The 23,294-nt window shown below is 37.8% G+C and overlaps 1 protein-coding gene across 1 annotated transcript in view; it reads left to right on the forward strand.

Moving 5' to 3' along the window:
* The first annotated feature begins 16,694 nt into the window (after positions 1–16,694).
* Vbp1 (VHL binding protein 1) overlaps positions 16,695–23,294 on the forward strand; it is a 34,836-nt gene continuing 28,236 nt past the window's right edge. Inside the window, exons 1-2 of the mRNA XM_026415055.2 lie at positions 16,695–16,832; positions 23,057–23,181. Coding sequence (XP_026270840.1) covers positions 16,743–16,832; positions 23,057–23,181 — 215 coding nt within the window. The 5' untranslated portion in view covers positions 16,695–16,742. The remainder of the gene's footprint in view (positions 16,833–23,056; positions 23,182–23,294) is intronic.

The raw sequence follows: 23,294 nt of genomic DNA on the forward strand, positions 1-23,294 counted from the left end.
GATCAGGCAAGGTTATAAAAATAAAAATTTTCCTGTGGGACTACTATTGAAATGTTGTTCTGTGGTATATATTATAGTTCTTTTATTAAATAGTAGAAAATATATAGTAACTGAAGCTTTTCTTTAAGGTACTACCTCCAGTGGCCTATCCAGTGACTTCACAGCAAGCATCTACGTATGGAATGGTAAGAAAAACTCCTATAGGATGTCAATAGTGGTTAAAAGTCATCATGATTTACACTGATATGAAAAATTATATAGATGATTTAAAGCGGTAATCTAGCCACATCCTTTTCATTGGAAAATGAAATTATGTTTTAGTCAGCTTTTTCGCTGCTGCCACTGAAAGACCTGACCAGAACAAGTGTAGGGCAGTTGAAGTTTATTTGGGGTCCCTTCATGGTTTCAGAGGTCTCAGCTATGGACAGCCGGCTGCATTCCCCGGGGCTCAAGGTGAGGTAGGACATCATGGCAGAAGCGAGTGGGAGAGGGAAGCTGCTCACATGGTGATCAGGAAGCGGAGAGAGAGAGAGACTCCACTCTCCAGATACAAAATATATACCCCACAGCTATGCCTCAATTCCCGCCTCCTCCAGCCTCACCCTACCACTTCACTTACCACTCAGTTAATCCCGATCAGGGGATGTATTCACTGGTTGGGTTAAGGTTCTCACAACCCAACCATTTCTCCTCTGAACCTTCGTGCACTGTCTCACACCTGAGCTTTTGGGAGACACCTCACTTCCAAACCAAAATAAATGGCAACATCCAGAAAAAAAAAATAGAGCAAAGGCTTTGGGAGAAGACTAATGGGAATAGAGAAAGGAACCCAGGAAATGAGAAGGCACATGAAGAAGTGGAATAGTAAAAGGTAAAGTGTTCCAGAATTAATAGATAATCCAAAATACAAATAATAGTATGTGCATAATGCAGATTAAGTATAATTGTTATTTTATTCCAAGCTACTTTTTCTCCCTTTTTGATGAAAGTTTATTGTTTTGTTTGCCATTTTGATATTTGAACTAATTACTACTTTATATTAATCAATTTATAAAAAGTAAATTCACACCTTGAGGCTGAGGGAGGAGGATTGCAAGTTCAAGGCCAGCCTTAGCAATTTAGCAAAGCTGCAAACAACTAAGTAAGATCCTGTCACTAAATAAAATATAAAAAAAAGGGCTGGGGATGTTGCTCAGTGGTTAAGCACTCCTGGGTTCAATCCCTGATACCAATTTAAAAAAGTAAACTTAACAAGGTTGATTTTGTTCTTATTGTATAAACTTCCAGTTGGAGAAATTATTGATATAAGTAGAACATCAAACTTTCCTGATTTCATGCTTTTTTCTCTTGACTTAAACAAACCCCTCATTTTTAAAATTCTAATTTCTTATATCTGAGAGCAGAATGCATTACAATGCATATTATACATATAGAGCACAATTTTCCATATTTCTGGTTGTACCCAAAGTATATTCACACCATTCATGTCTTCATACATGTACTTAAGGTAATGATGCCCATCTCATTCCACTGTCTTTCTTACCCCCCCCCCAATTTTTGAATGGATATTTATTTTAGTTGTAAATGGACCTTTATTTCATTCTTTTATTTATATGTGGTGCTGAGAATTGAACCCACAGCCTCACACATGCTAGGCAAGTGGTGTCTACCCCTGAGCCACATTCCCAGCCCTCAAGTGAAATTTTTTAACTTCTCACTTATCCTCCATTCCATGCATGTGTGGGTATTCTTAGAAGATCCAAGTGTAAGACTCTATAAATCTTCATCTTATTCAAATGGCAATCTACCCTATCATGAACATTAATGTTTCTGATTATATTTAATGCGTTCATTATCCTTTCCAATATGTTATTCACATGATCAGAGAGCATGCCATCTACAACATTTTCATTGATAACTTACATGAAGAAGAGACCAATATAGGAGGGAAATGGTTACTCCTATATTAATGGGTCTGTGCAACCTCCTTGTTCTTCATTAAATGACCTTCTTTTGTCTTCTGGATATATTTTAAAACTTGAGCTTATCTGGTCACTGGGAAAGTGATATAAACTAGAGAGATGTCAAAGTAAGAATTGATGAGGCATTAATTCTCAGTCCTGAATGCCTTTAACCTGATGCGGCTGCCCTTCCCTCATTACTTTCATCCCACAAATCATGTACATTCTTCACATTTACCCTTTAAGTGGACTTGTCAAATCATATACTCATAATGAAGTATATCAAAGATATACATATATCAGTATATATTCAACATATTCTACATATACTTGCACACTTCCCTTCAGTTTCACATGAAGATTATTGACCTTTAGATGGCAGAGTTCTCTGTTTTTAAAAGAAAGGCTGTTGCATTTTTTAAAAATATATTTTAGTTGTAGGTGGACACAATGCTTTTATTTATTTATTTCTATGTGGTGCTGAGGATCGAACCCAGTGCCTCACTCATGCTAGGTGAGCACTCTACCATTAAGCTACAACCCCAGCCTGGCTGTTGCAGTTTTTAAACTTTATCTATCTGTCTATTTATTTTTATGTGGTACTGAGAATCAAACCCAGGGCCTCACATATGCTAGGCGAGCATTCTACCACTGAGCCACAACCCCAGCCCAGAGTTCTCTTTCTTGTAAAGAATTATTTTTATTTCTGATTTTCCTTCCTTACACTAGCAGCTCCTTCACAGATTTTTTCCCTTTTTCTTTGTATTTGGAATTTAGCATTCTTTTCAGAAGACATTAATGAAATGTAGTATTTATTATAGATGGGCTACTTGTCCTCTTGGTACTATAATATTAGGAGAGCAATTTAAAAACTAATTATCACTTTTTCTTTTCCATTCAAATTTATAGGTTCCCAGTCCAACAGGATGTCCTTCCCTAATGGCATCTCAACCCATGATTTATACCCAAGAAGACTTCAAGACCAGCCCTCTTTCTATTCAGTCCCCAGGCCATCAGGTATGTTTGAGCTGTTGTTGCCTAGGGCTTTGTTAGAGATGGAAAATCACTGGAAGAACAACCCAGTGTTAAAATTGAATTTTACAACATATGCATCTTTTGTGTAATGTTGGTCTGTCATTGGACAAAAACTAATTCTAACATTTTTGGTATCATAAAAAAACAGAAGTGTGCAAACCTCTACAAACTTGTGTTGTTAAACCTCAACTCAGTTCCTTCGTCTATTCAAAAATCCTTTCATTCATTCACTTATTTATTAATTCGACAAACTTAACTTTGATCAATGCTGGAAGCAAGTAATCCAGCTTGGAAATTTCAGGGACAACTTCTCAGAGAACTGATTATTCAAGTTGAATGGGGAAATAATGCTCCACAAAAACAAAGTAATAAGCAATTAGTGAGAGATGTAAAAAACAACCTGGGAACACAAAGGATAGAGCAATTAATTAAGTGGTAAAAGGTTTCAAGGCAGTAAGTATTGAATGGGGATGAGGATGTAAGTAGTAAATATACAGAGGGCATCAAACTTGGCATTATAGGCAAGAGAGAATAGGTTCAACAAAGAACTAGAAGCAGGTAGTGGTAACATGGATGAGTGTAACTGAAGCACTTGGGAAAGTGTCATGATTACAATGTTCATTGCCTCCAAGTATTGTTTTTTAGAAAACACGGTTTTCTAAAAAGTTAAGTTCTCAGCTGATATGTTAGGCTCCCTCCTGAACATGTATTTGAGGAGGCCTGAAAAGTTTCAGGTATTAGACAGTGAGAAAAATGATCAGAGTTCAAAAATATTTCTAATTTATTCATAATCACAAAGAAAAATATATAGAAATGGTCAAAGATTTACATACCTATCTTTCTTTCACTCAGATGCAGTCCATGTAGAGATACCAAAGCAAAAAGATTCAGATTCAGAGGTGAATAAAATGGTGATCTTTCTGCAGGTTGAACTGACTCATCCACATCTTCCAAGTACAATAAACATTCACTTGGATATTCAATATAGTCTTGAGATTCTTCAATTCAGTATTTTGGAGAGCATGTAGTCTATTTTTCTATTTTTAAGAGTCATTTTGAATATTTTTCCTCAGGTGTTCTATATAGTTCCCTATGTAGAATGTCTTGTAGCACAAATTATATTATACAAAAGTTGCAGTTTATTTGGATGCTCTAAACAAAGTTATCCTTGAAAATGTATCCTGTAAAACCACCAAAAAACAACATTAATATCTTTAAGTCCACTTCCAAATAACACAAAGAGGTTAGAACACTTTAACTCCAGGCACCCTCCTGACTGACTGACTGTGGTGGTCCATAATATGGTAATCTTGTCCCCTTCTTTAGCTCCTGAAAATTAAAATAATAAGTAATAATATTTATAGTAGCGGGTTTTATTTAGATTTACCCACATATTTACAAATTCTTTGTTCACCTTTTATTTTTATGTTTTATTTTTTTGGTGGTGCTGGGGATTGAACCCATGGCCTTGTGCATGTGAAGCAAGCACTTTACCATCTGAGCTATATCTCCAGCCCTGTTCACATTTCTTTTGGTATTACATTTATTTTTTCCTCTTAAAGAACACATTTTAGAAGTTCATTTAGCATAGTTATTTTCATAATAAATTCAGTTTTTGTTTATCTGAAAATATACTTTATATACTTATTTTTAAAAACTAAACTAAATTGATGTACATATACAAGCTGCTATAAACATTCTTACATGTGTCTTTTTATAGAAAAACATGGATATATTTCTTGGGTAAATGCTAGGGGTAGAATGGCTGTATTATACAGTAGGTGTTTATCTTAATTTAAATTAAATTTAAATTTAGAGGCTGAGGATGTATCTCACTGGTAAAGTGCTTGCCTAGCATATGCAGAGCCCTGGTTTCATCCTTATTAGTGCAAAAAAACAGACAGAACCACTGGCTAGGCATGATGATATGTGCCTGTAATCCAAGCAGCTTGGGGAGGCTGAGACGGGAGGATTGTGAGTTCAAAGCCAGCCTCAGCAACTTAGAGAGGTCCTAAAAAATTTAGTGAGACTCTGTCTCTAAATAAAAATTAAAAAGGTCTGAGGTGTGGCTCAGTGGTTCAGTGACCCTGGGTTAAATTCTCTGTATAAAAACAAAATCTCTGCATTTAAACCATCCCTCTCTCCAGTTTTTCAGAGTTGCCTCCTATCTTCCACACCAACTTACCTTACCCTTCCCAGTTTTCTTTTAAAAAATTTATTCTTTATATATATATATATATATATATATATATATATATATATATATATATAGAGAGAGAGAGAGAGAGAGAGAGAGAGAGAGAGAGAGAGTGTAGAGTGTATTTTGACATATCATGCCTACATGGAGTATAACTTATTCTAATTAGGATCCCATTCTTGTGGTTGTACATGATGTGGAGTTTCACTGTGGTGTATTCATATATGAACATAGGGAAGTTATGTCCAATGCATTCTACTGTCTTTCCTCCTCCCACTCCCTTCATTCATTCTCCTTTGTCTAATCCAATAGACTTCTATTCTTACCTGCTTCTTTTTGTGTGTTAGCATATGCATATCAGAGACAACATTTAGCCTTTGGTTTTTTGGGATTGCCTTATTGAAATAAGGCATGATAGTCTCCAGTTCCATCTAATTACAGGCAAATGTCACAATTTCATTCTTCTTTATGGCTGAGTAATATTACATTGTGTATATTCACCACATTTTATTTATCCATTTATCTGTTGAAGGGCACAGGTTGGTTTCACATCTTTGCTGTTGTGAATTGAGCTACTATAACATTGATATGGCTGTGTCACCTTATTATGCTGATTTTAAGTCCTTTTGGTATATACCAAGGAGTGGGCTAACTGGGTCAAATGGTGGTTTCATTCCAAGTTTTCTGAGGAATCTCCTTACTGCTTTCCAGAGTGGTTGCACCAATTTGAAATCCCACCAGCAGTGTATGAATGAACCCTTTTCCCCACATCTTCACCAACATTTATTGTTATTTGTGTTCTTTATAATTGCCACTCTGACTAGAGTGTGATGGAATCTCAGTGTAATTTTAATTTGCATTTCTCTAATTTCTAGAGATGTTCTTCTGTAAAGAGCCTGTTCAGTTCCTTTGCCCATTTATTGATTGGGTGATCTGTTTTTTTTTTTTTTTTTGTGTGTGTGTGTGTGTGTGTATTAAGTGTTTTGAGTTCTTTGTATATCCTGGAGATCAATGCTCTATCTGAGGTACAGGTGGCAAAGATTTTCTCCCATTCTGTAGGCTCTCTCTCATGTTCTTGATTGTTTCCTTTGCTGTGAAGAAGCTTTTTAGTTTTATACCATCCCATTTAATGATTCTTGATTTTACTTCTTGCACTTTAGGGGTCTTGATGAGGAAGTTGGTTCCTAAGCCAACATGATGGAGAGTGGGTCTACTTTTTGTTCTAGTAAGTGCAGGGTCTCTATTCTTTTTTTTTAAAAAAATATTTTTAGTTGTTGATGGACCTTTATTTTATTTATTTGTATGTGGTGCTGAGAATCAAAACCAGTGTCTCACGCATGCTAGGCAAACACTCTACCGCTGAGCCACAACCCCCAACCCCTAGCAGGGTCTCTAATCTAATGCCTAAGTCTTTGATCCACACAGAATTGAATTTTGTGCAGGGTGAAAGATGGGTTTGATTTCATTCTTCTACATATGGCTTTATAGTTTTCCCTACAGCTTTTGTTGAAGAGGCTATCTTTTCTTCAATGTATGTTTATGGTGCCTTTCTCTAGTATGAGATAACTGTATTTATGTGGGCTTGTCTCTGTGTCTTCTGTTCCATTCCTCTTCATGTCTGTTTTTGTGCTAATACCATACTATTTTTGTTACTATGGCTCTGTAGTATAATTTAAGGTCTGGTATTGTGATACCTTCTGCTTCACTTTTTTTGTTTTGGTCGTGGGGTTGAACTCTGGGGGCACTCAAACAATGAGCCACATCCCCAGGCCTATTTTGTATTTTATTTAGAGACAGGGCTTCACTGAGTTGCTTAGCGCCTCACCATTGCTGAGGCTGGCTTTGAACTCATGATTCCCCTGCCTCAGCCTCCCAAGCTGCTGGGATTACGGGTGTGTGTTACCACACTGGGCCCATGTATACTTCTATAGCCTTCTGCATCCCAGTCTGTTTCACTTTTCTCCCTAAGTATGGTCCTAAGTATTGCTTTGGCTGTTCTGGACCTCGTATTTTTCCAAATGAATTTATTTCATGACTGCTTTTTCTATTTCTTTGAAGAACATCATTGGAATTTTAATAGGAAGTGGATTAAATCTGTATTGTGCTTTTGGTAGTATAGCCATTTTTTAAAATATATGCTTTTAAAAATACCTTTATTAATTAATTTATTTTTATTTTTATGTGGTGCTGAGGATCGAACCCAGGGCTTCACATGTCCTAGGAGAGTGCTCTACCTCTGAGCCACGATCCCTGCACAATAGTATGGCCATTTTGACAATATTAATTCTGCCTATCCAAGAACACTCTTCCCCAGTTTTCTAAGAGGTTCCTGAGAGTGCTTGCTTACAAGGCCCCATTCCCCCCACCCTGCTAATTGTGTGTGTGTGTGTCTCTGTGTGTGTGTGTCTGTCCTTGTCTACACACACACACACACACACACACATACACACATATACTTCCTTTAACTGGACTGCTTAAAGTCAGACTGTCTCTCATCCCCACCTTTTTTATCTTCTCTTCCTGGCCCTTCACCTGCAACCTCTTCCTGTTCAGGTTTCCTGAGGGTGATCAGAGTACCCCACACTGTTCAAAACTGTTATACTCCCTCCTTTAGCTGGGCTTATTATCCTGGCAAGTTTAGTAGCTCTTTCTCTGTGTTACTTTGTCCCATACCCCTACCTGCTGATATACTCCTTTAGCCTCTAGTTTCATCTCTCCCCAGTTCTCTGGTCTTATTCTGGTTTTCTTTCCTCTTCCCCATCAGTCTTCAGCCCCATCCCCTTTACTTGGCCTTTTAATTCTACCCTTTCCTTGTACATGTTTTGAGTTTATCAGAAGGTCACAAACTAATACACACTGGTCTTACTGCCCTGGCAGCAGCAATAGCTTCATCTAGATCTAAGTCACTGTTTCCTCCTACATTTCCTTCTTCTAAGACCCTCTCCTCAGTTTTCTAGTTCTATATTCTCTCTTTAGTTTTCTGCCCCTCCCCCAGTCCTTTGTGTCTACATCTATCCTTAATCATCTATCCTAACCCTTCTCCTTTAGTCCTCCACTGTCCCTTTCAATATCTGGTGGCTATGGATGCCTACATGTCCAAGAATGGACACCAAGTTCACCTGTCCTAGGCCTCCTGGTCTGGCAGCAGTAATAGAATCAACAATAACTCATCTCTGTTTCACTCAAATCCTTCCATCACGTTTGTTAATTAGTTCCTCTATGAAATTTCCTGGCTTTGCAGTATTTAACAAGGATTTCTTCTCACCTATTAAACATTGACTTAAGTGTCTTCTGCTTATAGTTTGCTGAGATAAATTTTAAAAATTAGGAATGGGTATTAAATATGTTTATCAAATATGTTTTTGGAATCTAACAAGATCATATTTTTATCTTGAATACAAGACAAGCACTCTTACAAACTGATCTATATCCCTAGCCTATCTTATATAACAATATATTATTGCATTCTGGGACAAACTTTAATTAGGTACTTACATTTCTTTTAACGTAGTTCCTGGTTCAATTGATTAGGTATCATTAAAATGAGATTTTTAAACACATAAGTGAGATTGGTTGGGATTGATAATTTTTTTTCTGTAAAGGTCCAGATAGTGAACACATTAGGCATTCTTTATAATAATCTTTTTTGTAACTACTTAATTTGTACTTCTGTTTGATACTCAATATAAATACATAAGTGAATGACAATTGGCTGAAGGCCTCTCAAACTTTATTTTTGGACACTGAAATTTGAATTTTCTATAATTTTCACATGTCTTAAAACATTATATTTGTTTTTATTTTTCCCCAACCTTTTAAAAACCATTCTTAGCCCATAGGCCATACATGAACAGACGGTAAGCTGGATTTGGCACACAGGTGCACAGGTGAGATAGTTTATCTATCTTGGGGTCTATATTTTCTTTTTGAGGACCATCTTCAACTGATTTTAAAATCAGGTTTTTTTTGGGGGGTACTATGGAATGAACCCAGGGGCACTCAACCACTGAGTCCCATCCCCAGCCCTATTTTGTATTTTATTAGAGACAGGGTCTCACTGAGTTGCTTAGCTCCTTGCGGTTGCTTGAGGCTGTCTTTGAACTCACAATCCTCCCATCTCAGCCTCCCGAGCTGCTGGGATAATAGGCTTGTACCACTATGCTTGGCTTCTTTTTTTTTAATGTAGGCACTCAGTGTTATAAAATTTCCTCTTAGTACTACTTTCATACTGATATGTTCTATATCTGTTCTCAGTTGTTTCCAAGAATTAATTTCTTTCTTTTCTTTTTGGTACTGGGGATTGAACTCGGGGGCACTCAACCACTGAGCCACATCCCCAGCCTGATTTTGTATTTTATTTAGAGACAGAGTCTCAGTGAGTTGCTTAGCGTCTCACTGTTGCTGAGGCTGCCTTTGAACTCGTGATCCTCCTGTTTCAGCCTTCTGAGCCACTGGGGTTACAGGTGTGTGCTACTGTGCCAGGCTAAAATCAGCTTTTATATTAATAGTGCTCTATGACCTGGGGAACTTCGTATCATTTTCTGTACTTTGGGTTTTTTTTTTCTTTTTTTCTTGCCAGGGATTGAACCCAGGGGCACTCAACCACTGAGCCACATCCCTAGCACTTTCTATATTTTATTTAGAGACAGGGTTTATGCAAGTTGCTTAGGGCCTCTGTAGGTTGTTGAGGCCAGCTTTCAACTTGAGATCCTCCTGCCTCAGACTCCTGAGCCAATGGAATTACAGATGTGCACCACCATGCACGACCATTTTCTGTACTTTTTAACAGTTAAAATTGCAAAAGAAGTATCTGGTCACTGAATGTGGTAGAACTAGTCCATAAAGCTGTCTATACTTGGTACCTTTCTATTTTTGCCCTCCAATTAATGAAGTTCTTCTCCTTGTAAGCTTTCAACTTATAAAACTATTAAGCTTTGATTTAAAACCTATTATAGATATGAAGAGGTCAATCCATTGAATATTCTTGTTTCCTGATGATACCATGGGTAGTGTAGCTATATGGCTGTGGTGTTGAAAACAGATTGTACTGAGGAAAATTTGACTGTTGGAAGTAAGTTCTCTTGTCCAGTTAAGAGCTGATATGGCTTTTGTAGCTAGTGGTGAATGAAAGGAGACTAACTTGCATGGGGTCATTACAAATGGTACATAAAGCTGGAAATGGTCCACAGGGTCAGGAAGGTTTTCCTTCAGGAACCTAGACCTGAACAGTATGTGGTGTTTACTTGGTGGGTAGTGAGATAAGGAGATAAAATATTTCAGACATAGGGAGTGTTCCCAGGCTTGTGTATAGATTAATTTAGATGGAATGTTGTAGGTCCTTGGGGCACACTGGGAAAACACCATCAAAATTTTTGCAACGAAACTAAAAATAGGCTCTGAAAGATGTTTCTGGTGCTTTTCCTCTTCTGTCATTCTGCCCTTCAATTTGAGATCAGTTCAAATGTTTAAAAATGCCCTGTGACAGATTACTATGATTGAAAAAATGGATAATAAGGGCAAGGCTCCTGCCTTGAAGGTCCTTAGTCTTGGAAGGAGATGGACTCCAAACCGTTATGTAATTGCCCCAGTTGCTTCTCTCCAGGATGATCAAGGCATAACTCAGTTCCTTATTTCTAACTATATGCCTTTGCTGTGCTCTGATTTCCTGTTGTTTCTGGCGTTGTTCCTGTCTCTAGCTCCTTTCCCAAGAAAGGCCAATTCATATTTCTACTCTTCCCATACTCTAGTTGTGTCTACTTAGGGGCTGGGTTTTCATATTGCACACAACTTTTGTCATATTAACTATATTCTTTGCTGCTTTAGCTACTTTTTTACCTTAATTTTTCTTCAAAAAAATCCCCAAAATATAAAAGAATGTATGCATTATCAAATATGTATGGTGCCTTTGTGTATATAAGGACAGCCTGTAGTTCCACTTCTTAGGCACTTTCAAAGTAATTTATTATATATATATATATATAATTTCTTATGTAAAATTTTATATAGATATATTAATAAATATAATAAAGATTATTATATTTAAAATCATTATTAAACATATCCACATATGAATACATATAAATGTATGGTAAATGATGGGAATTTACAATGTATGGGATAAAAATGACTTGTAGAAAGGATAGGATACCTTGTAACAAACATTACACTTGGTTTATGAGATACATTCAGTGTCAGAATTTGCTAGTGAGCTTAGTCTTCGTGTTCACATGAACTAATTATAAGTAACTCAATTCTTTGAGAATGCAACTTCAAGGAGGCACTGGAAACACAAAGAGAAAGAAAAGTCCTTGTCCCCTCAAAACTTTTGATTAGTTGGGAAAATGATTTAAAAATACAGCAGTTATGTGATTACCATATGATGCAATGTGATGTACTAAATGACATAGGAATATAAATAGGAAGCCCTCTATATAGCTTTGAATGGAAGGTTTTAGAAGGTTACACAGAGAGGACACTTGATTTGGTCCTTGAAATACAAAAGGTCGAAAGATGAGACATTCCAGGCAGATGATACAACATAGGCAAAGGCTTTGGTGGGGAAGGATTTGGTGGGTTCACAGACTCAGGAGAGAGGGATAGAGACAGTGAGGGAGTGTTAGTTCAGTGTGAATGGACTCAGGAAGTTGGCAGGAGAGTAGAGGATCTGATGGAAAATCTAAGTAGTCTGTTCTTGTGGGAAACACATTTTATTAAGGGAATAAATTGTCAAGAATTATGTGTTCTAGAACTGTGAAGAAGTGATAAAGTTTAAATGTATCATAAGTGAGGTGCCCTAATTTGACAGGGCTAATGCCTTATAAAAAGAAGAGACAGAATGCCCTCACTATGCTGGATCTTGACCTTGGACCTTCACCTTCCAGAAGTGTGAGAAAATACAGTTCTGTTATTTAAGTCACTTAGTCTGTGGTGTTTCATAGTAGTCAGTCTGAGCAAACTAATACATGATGCCATATAATAAAGAGGGAAGGGGCCTAGTGCTGGTCTGGATGGCTGAGAAGACTGGGTGAGACTGGAACACTGAGAAGAAGATGGGCCTAGGGGGAAGGAGGAGACAGGTGGAGCTGAATGTCTGAGGGGAAATGCTTGGGTGGAGGACTGAGAAAATGTGGGGTTGGAGTAATGCATAGAAAGTACCACCTGGATGACTGAGGGAGGGGCTGGAGGCTAAGGTGAAAGTAGTTGGAGGATTTGGGAGAAAGGGCAAGGTTGGAGGATGGGAGAGACTTGAAGTATAGGACTGAGATAATGTAGAATAATTGGAGGATGAGGAGAAGATCTAGATGATCATGACCGAGAAGAGGTTGGGGTTGGAGAAGAGGCAGGGTTGGAGGACTGAGAAAATGTGGCATGACTGAGGAGCCTGGGAAGTGAGAGGAACTGGAAGACTGGGGAAAGAATACAGTTGGAGGACTAAGAAAATGGGGTAGAATTGGAGGACTAAGGAGAGGGTAGTAGGAGATGGGGATGTGGGACACACTGAGTCTAAGAAGAGCAAGTTAGTACTGCTGTCAACCTAATTTAAGACATGTGTGTCAACGGTGGGCCCTCTGAGAATCATCATTACCTACATAAGAGGACTTACCTCGCATCATTTTTCACTAGTTGTTTGGCCCATATAGGTGCTGCTTCAAATCTAGTTATGACTCTTATTTAAGACAAAGCCAGTCCCTTAGGTGGAAGCTCAGGGCCTCATCCCCTGGGAGTTGCCATGGGGTAAAAATTTACCTCTTCCTGTCCTCATAGAGAGGATCGTTGTATCATTTCTGACATGTTATTTCCTCGTTGAACCCTCTGGCCTCTCAGCATATAATAGATGTAGCAGCTTTCTAAGCAACTGCAAGCAGAGGGCAATGGTTACTCATGATTCCCTGCTAGGACCAGGGGCCCTCAGTAACATAAGCTCATGTGGGTATTATCAATGGAGTCATTAAAGCTAAGAGCATATGCTTTGCAGTCAGCTTGGGGACAGATCTGATTATTTATAAGCTATGGAATCTTAGGCCAGTTATTTTAACATTGTTAAGGCTCAGTTTTATGTGTTTTAAAATATGCATAATAATAAGTCTTTCAGCAGTATTAAGTGGGTTACATGGAATTACATCTATAAATTACTTGGCTTTGTGCTTGATACCTAGTAAGTCCTCAATACATGTTATTGTTTAAAAACTATGTTTTTATGCATTTAAATGTTATATATGCTCTTGAGATTACTTACATCTATTGTACTGTACTTTGTAATGCTATACTACTGGGTATGTCTTCTCAAATCCATATGACTTGATATCAGCTGTGGTAGTAGTGTTTATCTCACAGAAATAGGCAAATGTTACAAAATAAAGCTTGATTTATGGCTTGTCACTCCAGACTTAAGAAAGTGATAGAGAAACTGTGACTAAATGTAGATTTTATTTTAAAGTAGGTTATGTATGTAGCCATTACGCTGTGAAAAACACAAAAATGAGGCAATTATTTTCTGGTATTTGAAAACCAGTATCCAGTTCAGCAAAGGAATCACATATCATTGATGAATGACTAAATGCCAAGACATACATTTTTTCCATATTACTTTTCTTATTACTTAAAATGAAAACATCAAGTTGGGTGCCATGGTGCATTCTTGTAATCCCAGTGATTTAGGGAGGCTGAGGCAAGAGGATCTCAAGTTCAAAGCTAGCCTCAGCAACTTAGTGAGGCCCTAAGCAATTCAAAGAGACCCTGTGTCTAATAAAAAACAAAAAAGGGCTGGGGATGTGGCTCAGTGGTTAGGCATCCCTGGGTTCAATCTCCAGCACCCCCTCGCCCAGCTGGAAAAAAAATAAAAAGAAGAAAAAGGAAAACATCAACCAACATTCATGTTATATTTTTTTTTTTTATTTTTTTAAGAGAGAACCAGAGAACTTTTTAATATTTATTTTTTAGTTTTCGGCAGACATAACATCTTTGTTTTTGTATGTGGTACTGAGGATTGAACCTGGGCCGCACGCATTGCCAGGCAAGCACGCTACCACTTGAGCCACATTCCCAGCCCCAACATTAATGTTAAAACTATAAAACTACACAAGTCCAACAATTGCGACTAGAGGTTGTCCAGGCATATGTTTGGCCAAAAATTAACAAAAACATGTTGTGAGAATTTGGTTGTGTTTTTTAAGAAAATTGTTTACTGGGCTGGGGATGTGGCTCAAGCGGTAGCGCGCTCGCCTGGCATGCGCGGGGCGCTGGGTTCGATCCTCAGCACCACATACCAACAAAGATGTTGTGTCCGCCGAGAACTAAAAAATAAATATTAAAAAAAATTGTTTACTGAAATATGCGTTTTAAGATTCTTTTTGTTTTGTTTTAAATTGTCCATAGTGAAAAGCAACAATCACTTTAAAAGTCATTTAAAAACATTTAAAAGTGGTTTTGCTAGGGCTAGAGCTGTAGCTCAGTGGCAGAGCACTTGCCTAGCATGTATGAGGCCCTGGGTTTGATCCTCAGCACCACATAAAAATAAATAAAAATAATAAAGTCATTGTGTTCCAACTACAACTAATTTTTTTAAAATAAAAAATGCTTTTGTAAAGCATTCCAAAGATTATTTGTAAAAGTCATGATATGCTGAAGGGTTAATGGAGAACAATCATATTTAAATTCAGGTAATAGAACTGGAGTTGGCAGGAAGGGAGGGAGATTTTTTTAAAAATATTTTTTTTAGTTATAGGTGGACACAATGTCTTTATTTTACTTTATGTGGTGCTGAGGATTGAACCCAGTGCCTCACACATGCTAGGTAAGCACTCTACCTCTGAGCCACAACCCCAGACCCCAGATATTTTTTTTAAAGTGGGAGATAAAAAAGTGACATTTAGAGTTAATAAGCTTAGTGTACTGTTGGAAAAGCTGTTGCTATGTGATGAAAAAAGTAAGGAGTCAGAATGAATTTGCATATAACTTTGTAATTAAGAGAAACCTAGAAGGGAAATATATTCTGCAGTGTAATATAGAAATCATTTTTCTATACCTGTAAGGGAGTAAAACATAAGGTAAGATTTTTGTTCCAAGGTATAGAATAAAACCTGGCTGTAAGACCCAAATAATATATCTCTTACATGAATTATTACAGATTGGATTTAGTGATGATTTGGAAAAATGTTTTTAAAGTTTGGAGTAAAGACAGTATTAGTAATAACAAATATGAATGCAGATATGGGTTAATTAAGTGGGATCAAATTGTGTGTATGGGAGGGAGGTGGGGAGGGAAAGATGGGAGATTGTTTTATGTAAATGTTTTCCTGTAGAAACATTACCTATTTTTCACTTTTTTTCCCCTCGTTTTTGGACGGTGTTGAGATCAGGTATAGTTTTAAAGAATACAGTTCGAATCTATTTTTTCCTTGCTGGAACAGAGCATTGTGGTCCTTAAAGCTGTTGGCCAGAGGTTGACAGGTCTTTACTCTTCCAAGGCAAATAGCCTGGAAGTCTTTAGAGAGGTAGTTTGGAATTCCAGCTTCATTTAATTTCTACCTGTAGGATTTTGGAGATACTGCAAACTCTCTGAGCCTTAGTTCCCTTATTTACAATAGTAGGATGCCAATGTCCTGCTTTTTAATATAAAGACAGGTATTTTTACGTATGCCTGTATGCATGATCATGTATTAATTATCCGTGGAGACAAACTGATTACAATGATTGCCTCTGAGAAGGGAGACGGATTTTGCTAAGCAAACATTCCTATGTTTGCGGTAGAAGTTGTGGGAGGGGCTGAAGTCCTGAAAAACAGTTCTGTGAAAGCAAAGTCAGGGACAGACACTGTATTAGATGTCTGAAAAGAGATCAAAGAATACTTATGTGGGCCTGTATGATGCACTAGCTTTTAAAGGGTTGTAGTGGAGGGTAATGTTGGGTAAGTCCTTTAGTCTAGTAGCCTAGATGGAGTTCTTAGGATGTAAACTCTGAAGTTTAGTTTTGTAATGTGCCTGGATTCTGTGCAAAAGTGGCTTTAGAGAAAGGTTGGTGCCATCGGTGGGGTATTTATTATCATTAGGCCAATGGCTGTACTCTGAAAACAGACACAAAACAAGTCACCTTCAAGGGGCAATAAACTCCTTGGGATAGTGGGAATAGAAAGGCGATATTCATATTGGCGTCTAGGTCCCAGGTTCGCTGGTGTGCAAATAAACTTGGGGTCGCTCCATAAGCCATTGTAAAGGGTGTTCCCTGTTTTGGCGTGGTCTGGTAGCCTAGGGTTTTAACCCTGCCCACTCAAATCTCTAGTACGTTTTCCCAGAAGTCCCTATTGGTCCTTCCTGCAACTTCTGATTTTCTTCTGTGTCGCTTCTACGCTTGTCATTCACTTCTGTGCAGCCAATTAATACGTAGAGGTTGGGCTTAGTCCGCCAAAGGAGAGGCGGTGACTCTTGCGTAGTCACCAATGAATGCGCAGACTCACGGGGGAGGGAAGGGTCTGTGAGTGTAATCCAGCCAATCACTGATCACGGGTGGCTGGCGCCTCAGCAAGGCAGTTAGCCGAGGCTTGCTTTCTCAAGATGGCGGCCTCTAAGGACGGTTGCGGCGTCGAAGTGGCTGCAGGGAATGGGCGGCGGCTCCACCTGGGGATTCCTGAGGCTGTATTTGTGGTAAGGGTCGCTCTGTTCCCTGGTATGTTGGCCGGAGGCTGAAGTCTGCTCCCTTTCCGGCCCCTACCCGAGCTCGGACTGTTGGGGGAAGGGACTGAACTGAAGGACCAGAAAGGGAGCGATCGTCCGCTTTCCCTCCGGATATCTGAAGCGATTGAGCTCTGTTGCAGGTCGCTCTGAATAAACGCAGCCCGAGAAGGTCCTAAAAGAAAACAGGGCCTGGGGCAGGAGGACTGGGGAGCGAGAGCAAGGTCAGAGTGAGGCGGCTTGAGCTGGATGTCTTGAGGGACCGCTCCTTTTTTGCCAGGTCCCTTTAGAAAACGCGAGGTAGTGAGTGATCGCACCTCAGCCTAGATGCTGTAAAGACAGATAAGTGAACACTTAGAATACAGTGAGTAGGCAGAACAGTTGGTGGTAAGATGTTAATTAAGGAATGGCACCTTGCCAGTTTAAGGAATGCAGAGGTCTCTTGCCTCTGGGAAATGGAAGGAGATGTTGTGAGGGTAACGGTGTAAAATCCTTGTGTCTTGCTAAGGAATCAAGGACTTATCCAGTAGGCAACGAACTGTCATTACACAAGGTATGTACGTGAAACCATGATATGATCGCATTTACTGAAGAATGAATTATGTGCAGTTGAGAGGAGGTGGGGGACATAATTTGGAGATTTCACGGAATAGGGAGACCAACCCCATGTTTAAACAAAGAGAAGCAAGTAGAAGCTGTCAACCCTGTCTTTTTTACATATCTAGCTATTTTAGAAGCAGCGTTGTAAAACTACTGGAATTATGACAGAAAACCTCTGAATGGCATTCCAGGCCAGCATCAACTGTCTTTCTTCATTTAGTTGTACTAAGCTACTATGAAAACTTAATGGAATTTTGTCCATCTTTTAATTTGAACCAAAAGATATACTATATTGTCTTCTTTTTGTTAATTATGTCTTATATCTTTCTAAAGATATATTTCTTGTATTTAGAACACGCCTTATTTGCGTTTGATGCTTGAATTCTGTAATTATTTTCCTTAATTTTTGATTATTTCACATTTTCTTTCCGAGATATGCCACATTTCTTTACATTTGTCTCTCAACTGATGGTAGCAAGAAATAAAATTTGCAGATTACCAGGCACTTTCTCAATGACTTTACAGAATTCTAGGGGATAGTTAGCTATTATAATTCCCATATTGTACATGTTGAAATTGAAAAATAGACCCCTTGAGTATCTTTCTCAAGGTCAGACAGAATGTAAATGAGATATTTACAATTTGAACTTCAGCAAATTGTGGGGCTCCAGAGCCTCTACTTACCCCTCTCATGTTCTGCTCTGGGACAAAATTGAGGTAATTCTCTTGGTTTGTGCCATTTATCCTAATCCTAGCATGGTGCCTGACATATAGTATAACTTGATACTTACTTGTATAGTTAAATTTCCATAGTGCCTTAAATGCAACATTCATACTACTTGGCTAGAGATGGCCTCAAAAATCTAATTCAAGAAGGGGCTTTATCTTAAGTTTTGTCTTAAAATGTGTTGTTTTCCCTAAAATTTTTTTAGTTGTAGTTGGACACAATACATTTATTTATTTATTTATTTATTTATTTATTTATATGTGGTGCTGAAGATCAAACCCAGGGCCTCACATGTGGTAAGCAAACACTCTACCACTGAGCCACAACCCCAGCCCCCTCCCCTAAAATTTTATGAGTTATTTTTTAGACCCTAAAATTCCTAGCAGCATGATATAATAAGGAACCCAAATTTTACATCTTTTTATGGTCTCAAATTAATGAGTGACATGGTTTTAGAAAGAGCATCAGATTTTGTATAAATAATAGTTTGACACTTGCCTCTGGTTTCCCATTGCTATTCAGCCTTAACCATATTGTTTTACTACTTTGAACCTGTTTCTTTAACTGAAATAAGAATGACAGTACTTATGACAAAAAAAAGCATGCTTTCAGTATTGCAGGTATAGTATGTGCTTAGTAAATGTTCGTTTTCCCTATGGCAGGAAGCCATCTATATATATCTATATATCATAGTGGTTAAAAGTCAGACCTGGCTTTTCCTTCAGTCCCACTTTTAGAATAATTTTACTTTGCTTGAATTATCCCCTCCACTATTGTTTATCTGATGCCCTTATCAACTTTTAGTATCTGCTTTGGATATTACCTCCCTGTAGATTTTCTTAACTTCTACCCCAGAACAAAATTCGTGGAACTTTTCATCTGTATCCCCACAGCATATGTTGTACACATAGCTAATGTTTGCTCAGTACTCACTACTGCACAGTTATACATAGTCTCCTAAGCATTTCACACAGTCTAACTCTTTTAATTCCCTGTGAGGAAAAGGCACTTTATTTTTTTTTTAATATTTTTTTAGTTGTAGATGGACACAATACCTTTATTTATTTATTTATTTTTTCATGTGGTGCTGAGGCTCAAACCCAGTGCCTTGTACTGTGAGGCAAGTGCTCTGCCACCGAGCCACAATCACAGCCTGGAAAAGGCACTCTAATTTCATTATATAAATCAAGAAATTGAGGCAAGGAGAGGTCAACATATCTAGTATGTGGTAAAGCCAGTATTCAAACTAGGCAATCCCTGTCTCTTTTTAAAAATCTTTTTATTAGTTCATTCTAGTTGTACATTATAGTGGGGTTCATTTTTATATATTCACAAATGCATATAAGATAATTTGCTCCATTTAAGTACCCATTACTTCCCCTTTCTGTCCCCTTCTCCCTCCCCTTGATCCCCTTCCTTTACTCTTTGAGTTGTCTATTTATTGTTGTTTTTGATTGGTGCATTGTAGCTATACATAAAAGTGAAATTCATTGTGATATATTCATACATGTACATGGCGTATCCTTGTCAGAAATTATTTCTATTTTTGATGATTGCCATTCTAACTGGAATGATATAAAATGTCAATGTACTTGTTTTTTTAAAAAAATATTTTTCATTGTAAATGGACACAATACCTTTATTTATTTTTTTATTTATTTTTATATGGTGTTGAGGATTGAACCCAGGGCCTCACTGTGCTAGGCAATTGCTTTACCACTGAGACACAACCTTAGCTCCCTCAATGTGGTTTTGATTTGCATCTTCCTGATTACTGAGGTGTTGAACAGGTTTTGATATATTTGTTGACTATATTTCTTCTTTTGAGCAATGTCCGTTGAGGTCATTTTACCCATTTGTTGATCGGGTTATTTATATATTTGGTGATTTTTCAGTTCTTTATATATTCTGGCTAATAATCCCCTTTCGGAAGAGTAGCTGGGAAAGATTTTTTTTGCCATTCTCTAGGCTCTCTCTTTATGCTCTTATTTGTTTCTTTTGCTTTTTAATATGAGATTCATCCCACTTGGTAATTCTTGGTTTTATTTTATTTTTTTTTAAAGAGAGAGAGATTTTGCTTTTCAGTGGACACACCATCATTTTTCTTTTTCTTGGGAGGCAGAGAGAGAGAGAGAGAGAATTTTAATATTTATTTTTTTTTTTTTAGTTTTTGGCGGACACAACATCTTTGTTTGTATGTGGTGCTGAGGATCCAACCCGGGCCGCACACATGCCAGGCGAGCGCGCTACCGCTTGAGCCACATCCCCAGCCCTTGGTTTTATTTCTTGCTCTTTAGGAGTTTTGGTGAAGAAGTTCGCCTACACCAGTATGTTGAAGTGCTGACCCTATTTTTTTTTCTAGAAATTGCAATATTTATGGTCTATATTCTAGGTCTTTGATCCACTTTGAGTTGATTTTTGTGCAGGGTGAGGGATATAGATACAGTTTCATTCTACATATGGATAGCCAGTTTTCCCAGCACTATGTGTTAAAAAGTCTGTCCTTCTTCCAGTGTATGTTTTTGGCACATTTGTCAAGTATTAGATGACTATAAATATGTGAGTTTGTCTCTGTGTCTCCTATTTTGTTTCCAGTACCATGAAGGTTTTGTTACTATAGCTCCGTAGTATAATTTGAAGTCAGGTATTGTGATGGCTCCAGCATTGCTCTTTTGGCTTAGAATTGCTTTGGCTATTCTGGTTCTTTTATTCTTCCAAATGAATTTTAGAACTGTCTTTTTTTTTTCTAGTTCTGTGAAGAATGTCATTGGTATTTTGATGGGGAATGCAGTGAATCTGTGTAATGATTTTGGTAGTATGGCCATTTTAACAATATTAATTCTACCTATCCAAGAGCATGGGGAGGTCTTATCATCTTCTGGGGTCTTCTCTAATGTCTTCCTTCAGTGTTCTTTAATTTTCATTGTAGAAGCATTTTATCTCCTCCGTTAAGTTTATTCCCCTGTGTCTTAACCACGTCTTAGGCTGCTGCAGTTCTCCTCGCTGAATTCTCCTTGGTGAATTTACCCTTGGTGGCATCATAGTTAAGTCCCTTGTTGGGTTTTTCATTTTCTTCATGGACTTCTTTGAACTAAAATATTCCTTGATAGCTAATAAGCATAAATATGAATAATGATGTGAAGGTCACAGAAATCATAAGATAATTGAAGTTTCTTATAATTAACTAAAGTTAACACATGCTAGGCGAGTGCTCTGCCGCTGAGCTACAGCCCCAGCCCCTCCATGTATTTTCATGTAGCTTCTGATCCTTATCTAATTAACTAGCTTTTTTCCCCAAAGACCAGGTATATATTTTTTGAAGAAATTTAGCATTGGTATTACTGTTTTTGTTTTGCTTAATTATTCATTTCAAAACAATTTTATTTTATTTGAATTTCTTGATACTTAAGGAAGCATTTGCAGTTTGCCTTGGAAACCTAATGATCATATTTAACATGCTTTCTATGGCAGAACATGTTGAATTAAAAATAAGTAGGAAAATTGATAATTTTGGAACACAACCTGTTGAATCATATTGAGATTAGTGTGTATGAATAAGCAATATGTTTGGTTGCTGGTAAATTCTATATTTACTACTAGGGCCACATGGGAAATGCATAAAACAGGAAAGGTCATCATTCCCCCCCCTGTTTGTAAATGAAAATTAAATAGGTCTAGATACACTGGTGCACACCTGTAATCCCAGTGATTTGGGAGGCTACGGAAGGAAGATTACAAGTTTGAGGCCAGTCTCAGTGACTAAGCGAGGCCCTTAGGCAACTTAGTGAGACTGTCTCAAAATAAACAATATAAAGGGCTGGGGATATTGCTCAGTGGTAAAGCCCTCTGGGTTCAATCTTCAGGCAACAAAAGATAAATAATGAAAATGAATAAAATAGAATTGTGAAAGAATAATAAATTGGCTTCATAATGTATGTGTACTGTCTAAAAAGTGATATTTAATTTTATTTGGTACCAACAGGAATTGAACCCAGGAGCACTCAACCACTGAGTCACATTCCCAGCATATTGTTTTCTTTTTTTGGTACTGGTGATCGAATTCAGGGGCATTCAACCACTGAGCCACATCCACAGCCCCATTTTATAATTTATTTAGAGACAGGGTCTCACTGAGGTGCTTAGTGCATCGCCATTACTGAGTCTGGCTTTGAACTCACGATCCTCTTGCCTCAGCCTCCTGAGCTGCTGCCAGCATATTTTTAAATTTTTGGGGGGTGGTACCAGGGATTGAACCCAGAGGAACTGGGCCACTGAGCCACACCCCCAGCCCTATTTTGTATTTTATTTAGAGACGGGGTCTCACTGAGTTGCCTAGCGTCTCACCATTGCTGAGGCTGGCTTTGAACTTGATCCTCCTGCTTCAGCCTCTTCAGCCACTGGGATTACAGGCGTGTGCCACTGTGCCTGGCTTTTTAAATGTTTTATTTAGAGACAGGGTCTCACTAAGTTGCTTAGGGTCTCACTAAGTTACTGAGGCTGACTTTGAACTTGTGGTTCCCCTGCCTTAGCCTCCCCAGGTATTGGGCTGTGCCACAGGCATGTGCCACTGTGCCTGGCTGTTCTTTATCTGTTTTTTTTTTTTTTTTTAAATTAAATTAAATTTAATTTTATTTGTTCTTATTTTTATGTGGTGCTAGGGATGGAACCCAGTGCCTCATGCATGCTAGGCAAGCGCTCTACTACTGAGCCACAACCTGGCCACTAGTCTTTGTCTTTTAATAATTACTCTTTTAGTTAACAACAAAACTTTGGGATAAACTTTTTTTAAATATTTTAAAAACAAAGTTGTCACAAACTCAGATTAAGTAGTATAAATTCTAAAATTTTCATGTTATTTTTGATCTTAAAGGAAGATGTAGACTCCTTCATGAAACAGCCTGGGAATGAGACTGCAGATACAGTACTAAAGAAGCTGGATGAACAATACCAAAAGTATAAGTTTATGGAACTCAACCTTGCTCAAAAGAAAAGAAGGTAAGTATAAAAATTTCTAAGTTTTAAAAAATTTTACATGACTTGAACTTTTTTTTAATATTTATTTTTTAGTTTTAGGTGGATACAATATGTTTTTTTAATTTTTGTGTGGT

This window comes from Urocitellus parryii, chromosome X (genome assembly GCF_045843805.1).
Source record: "Urocitellus parryii isolate mUroPar1 chromosome X, mUroPar1.hap1, whole genome shotgun sequence".
Taxonomy (NCBI): domain Eukaryota; kingdom Metazoa; phylum Chordata; class Mammalia; order Rodentia; family Sciuridae; genus Urocitellus; species Urocitellus parryii.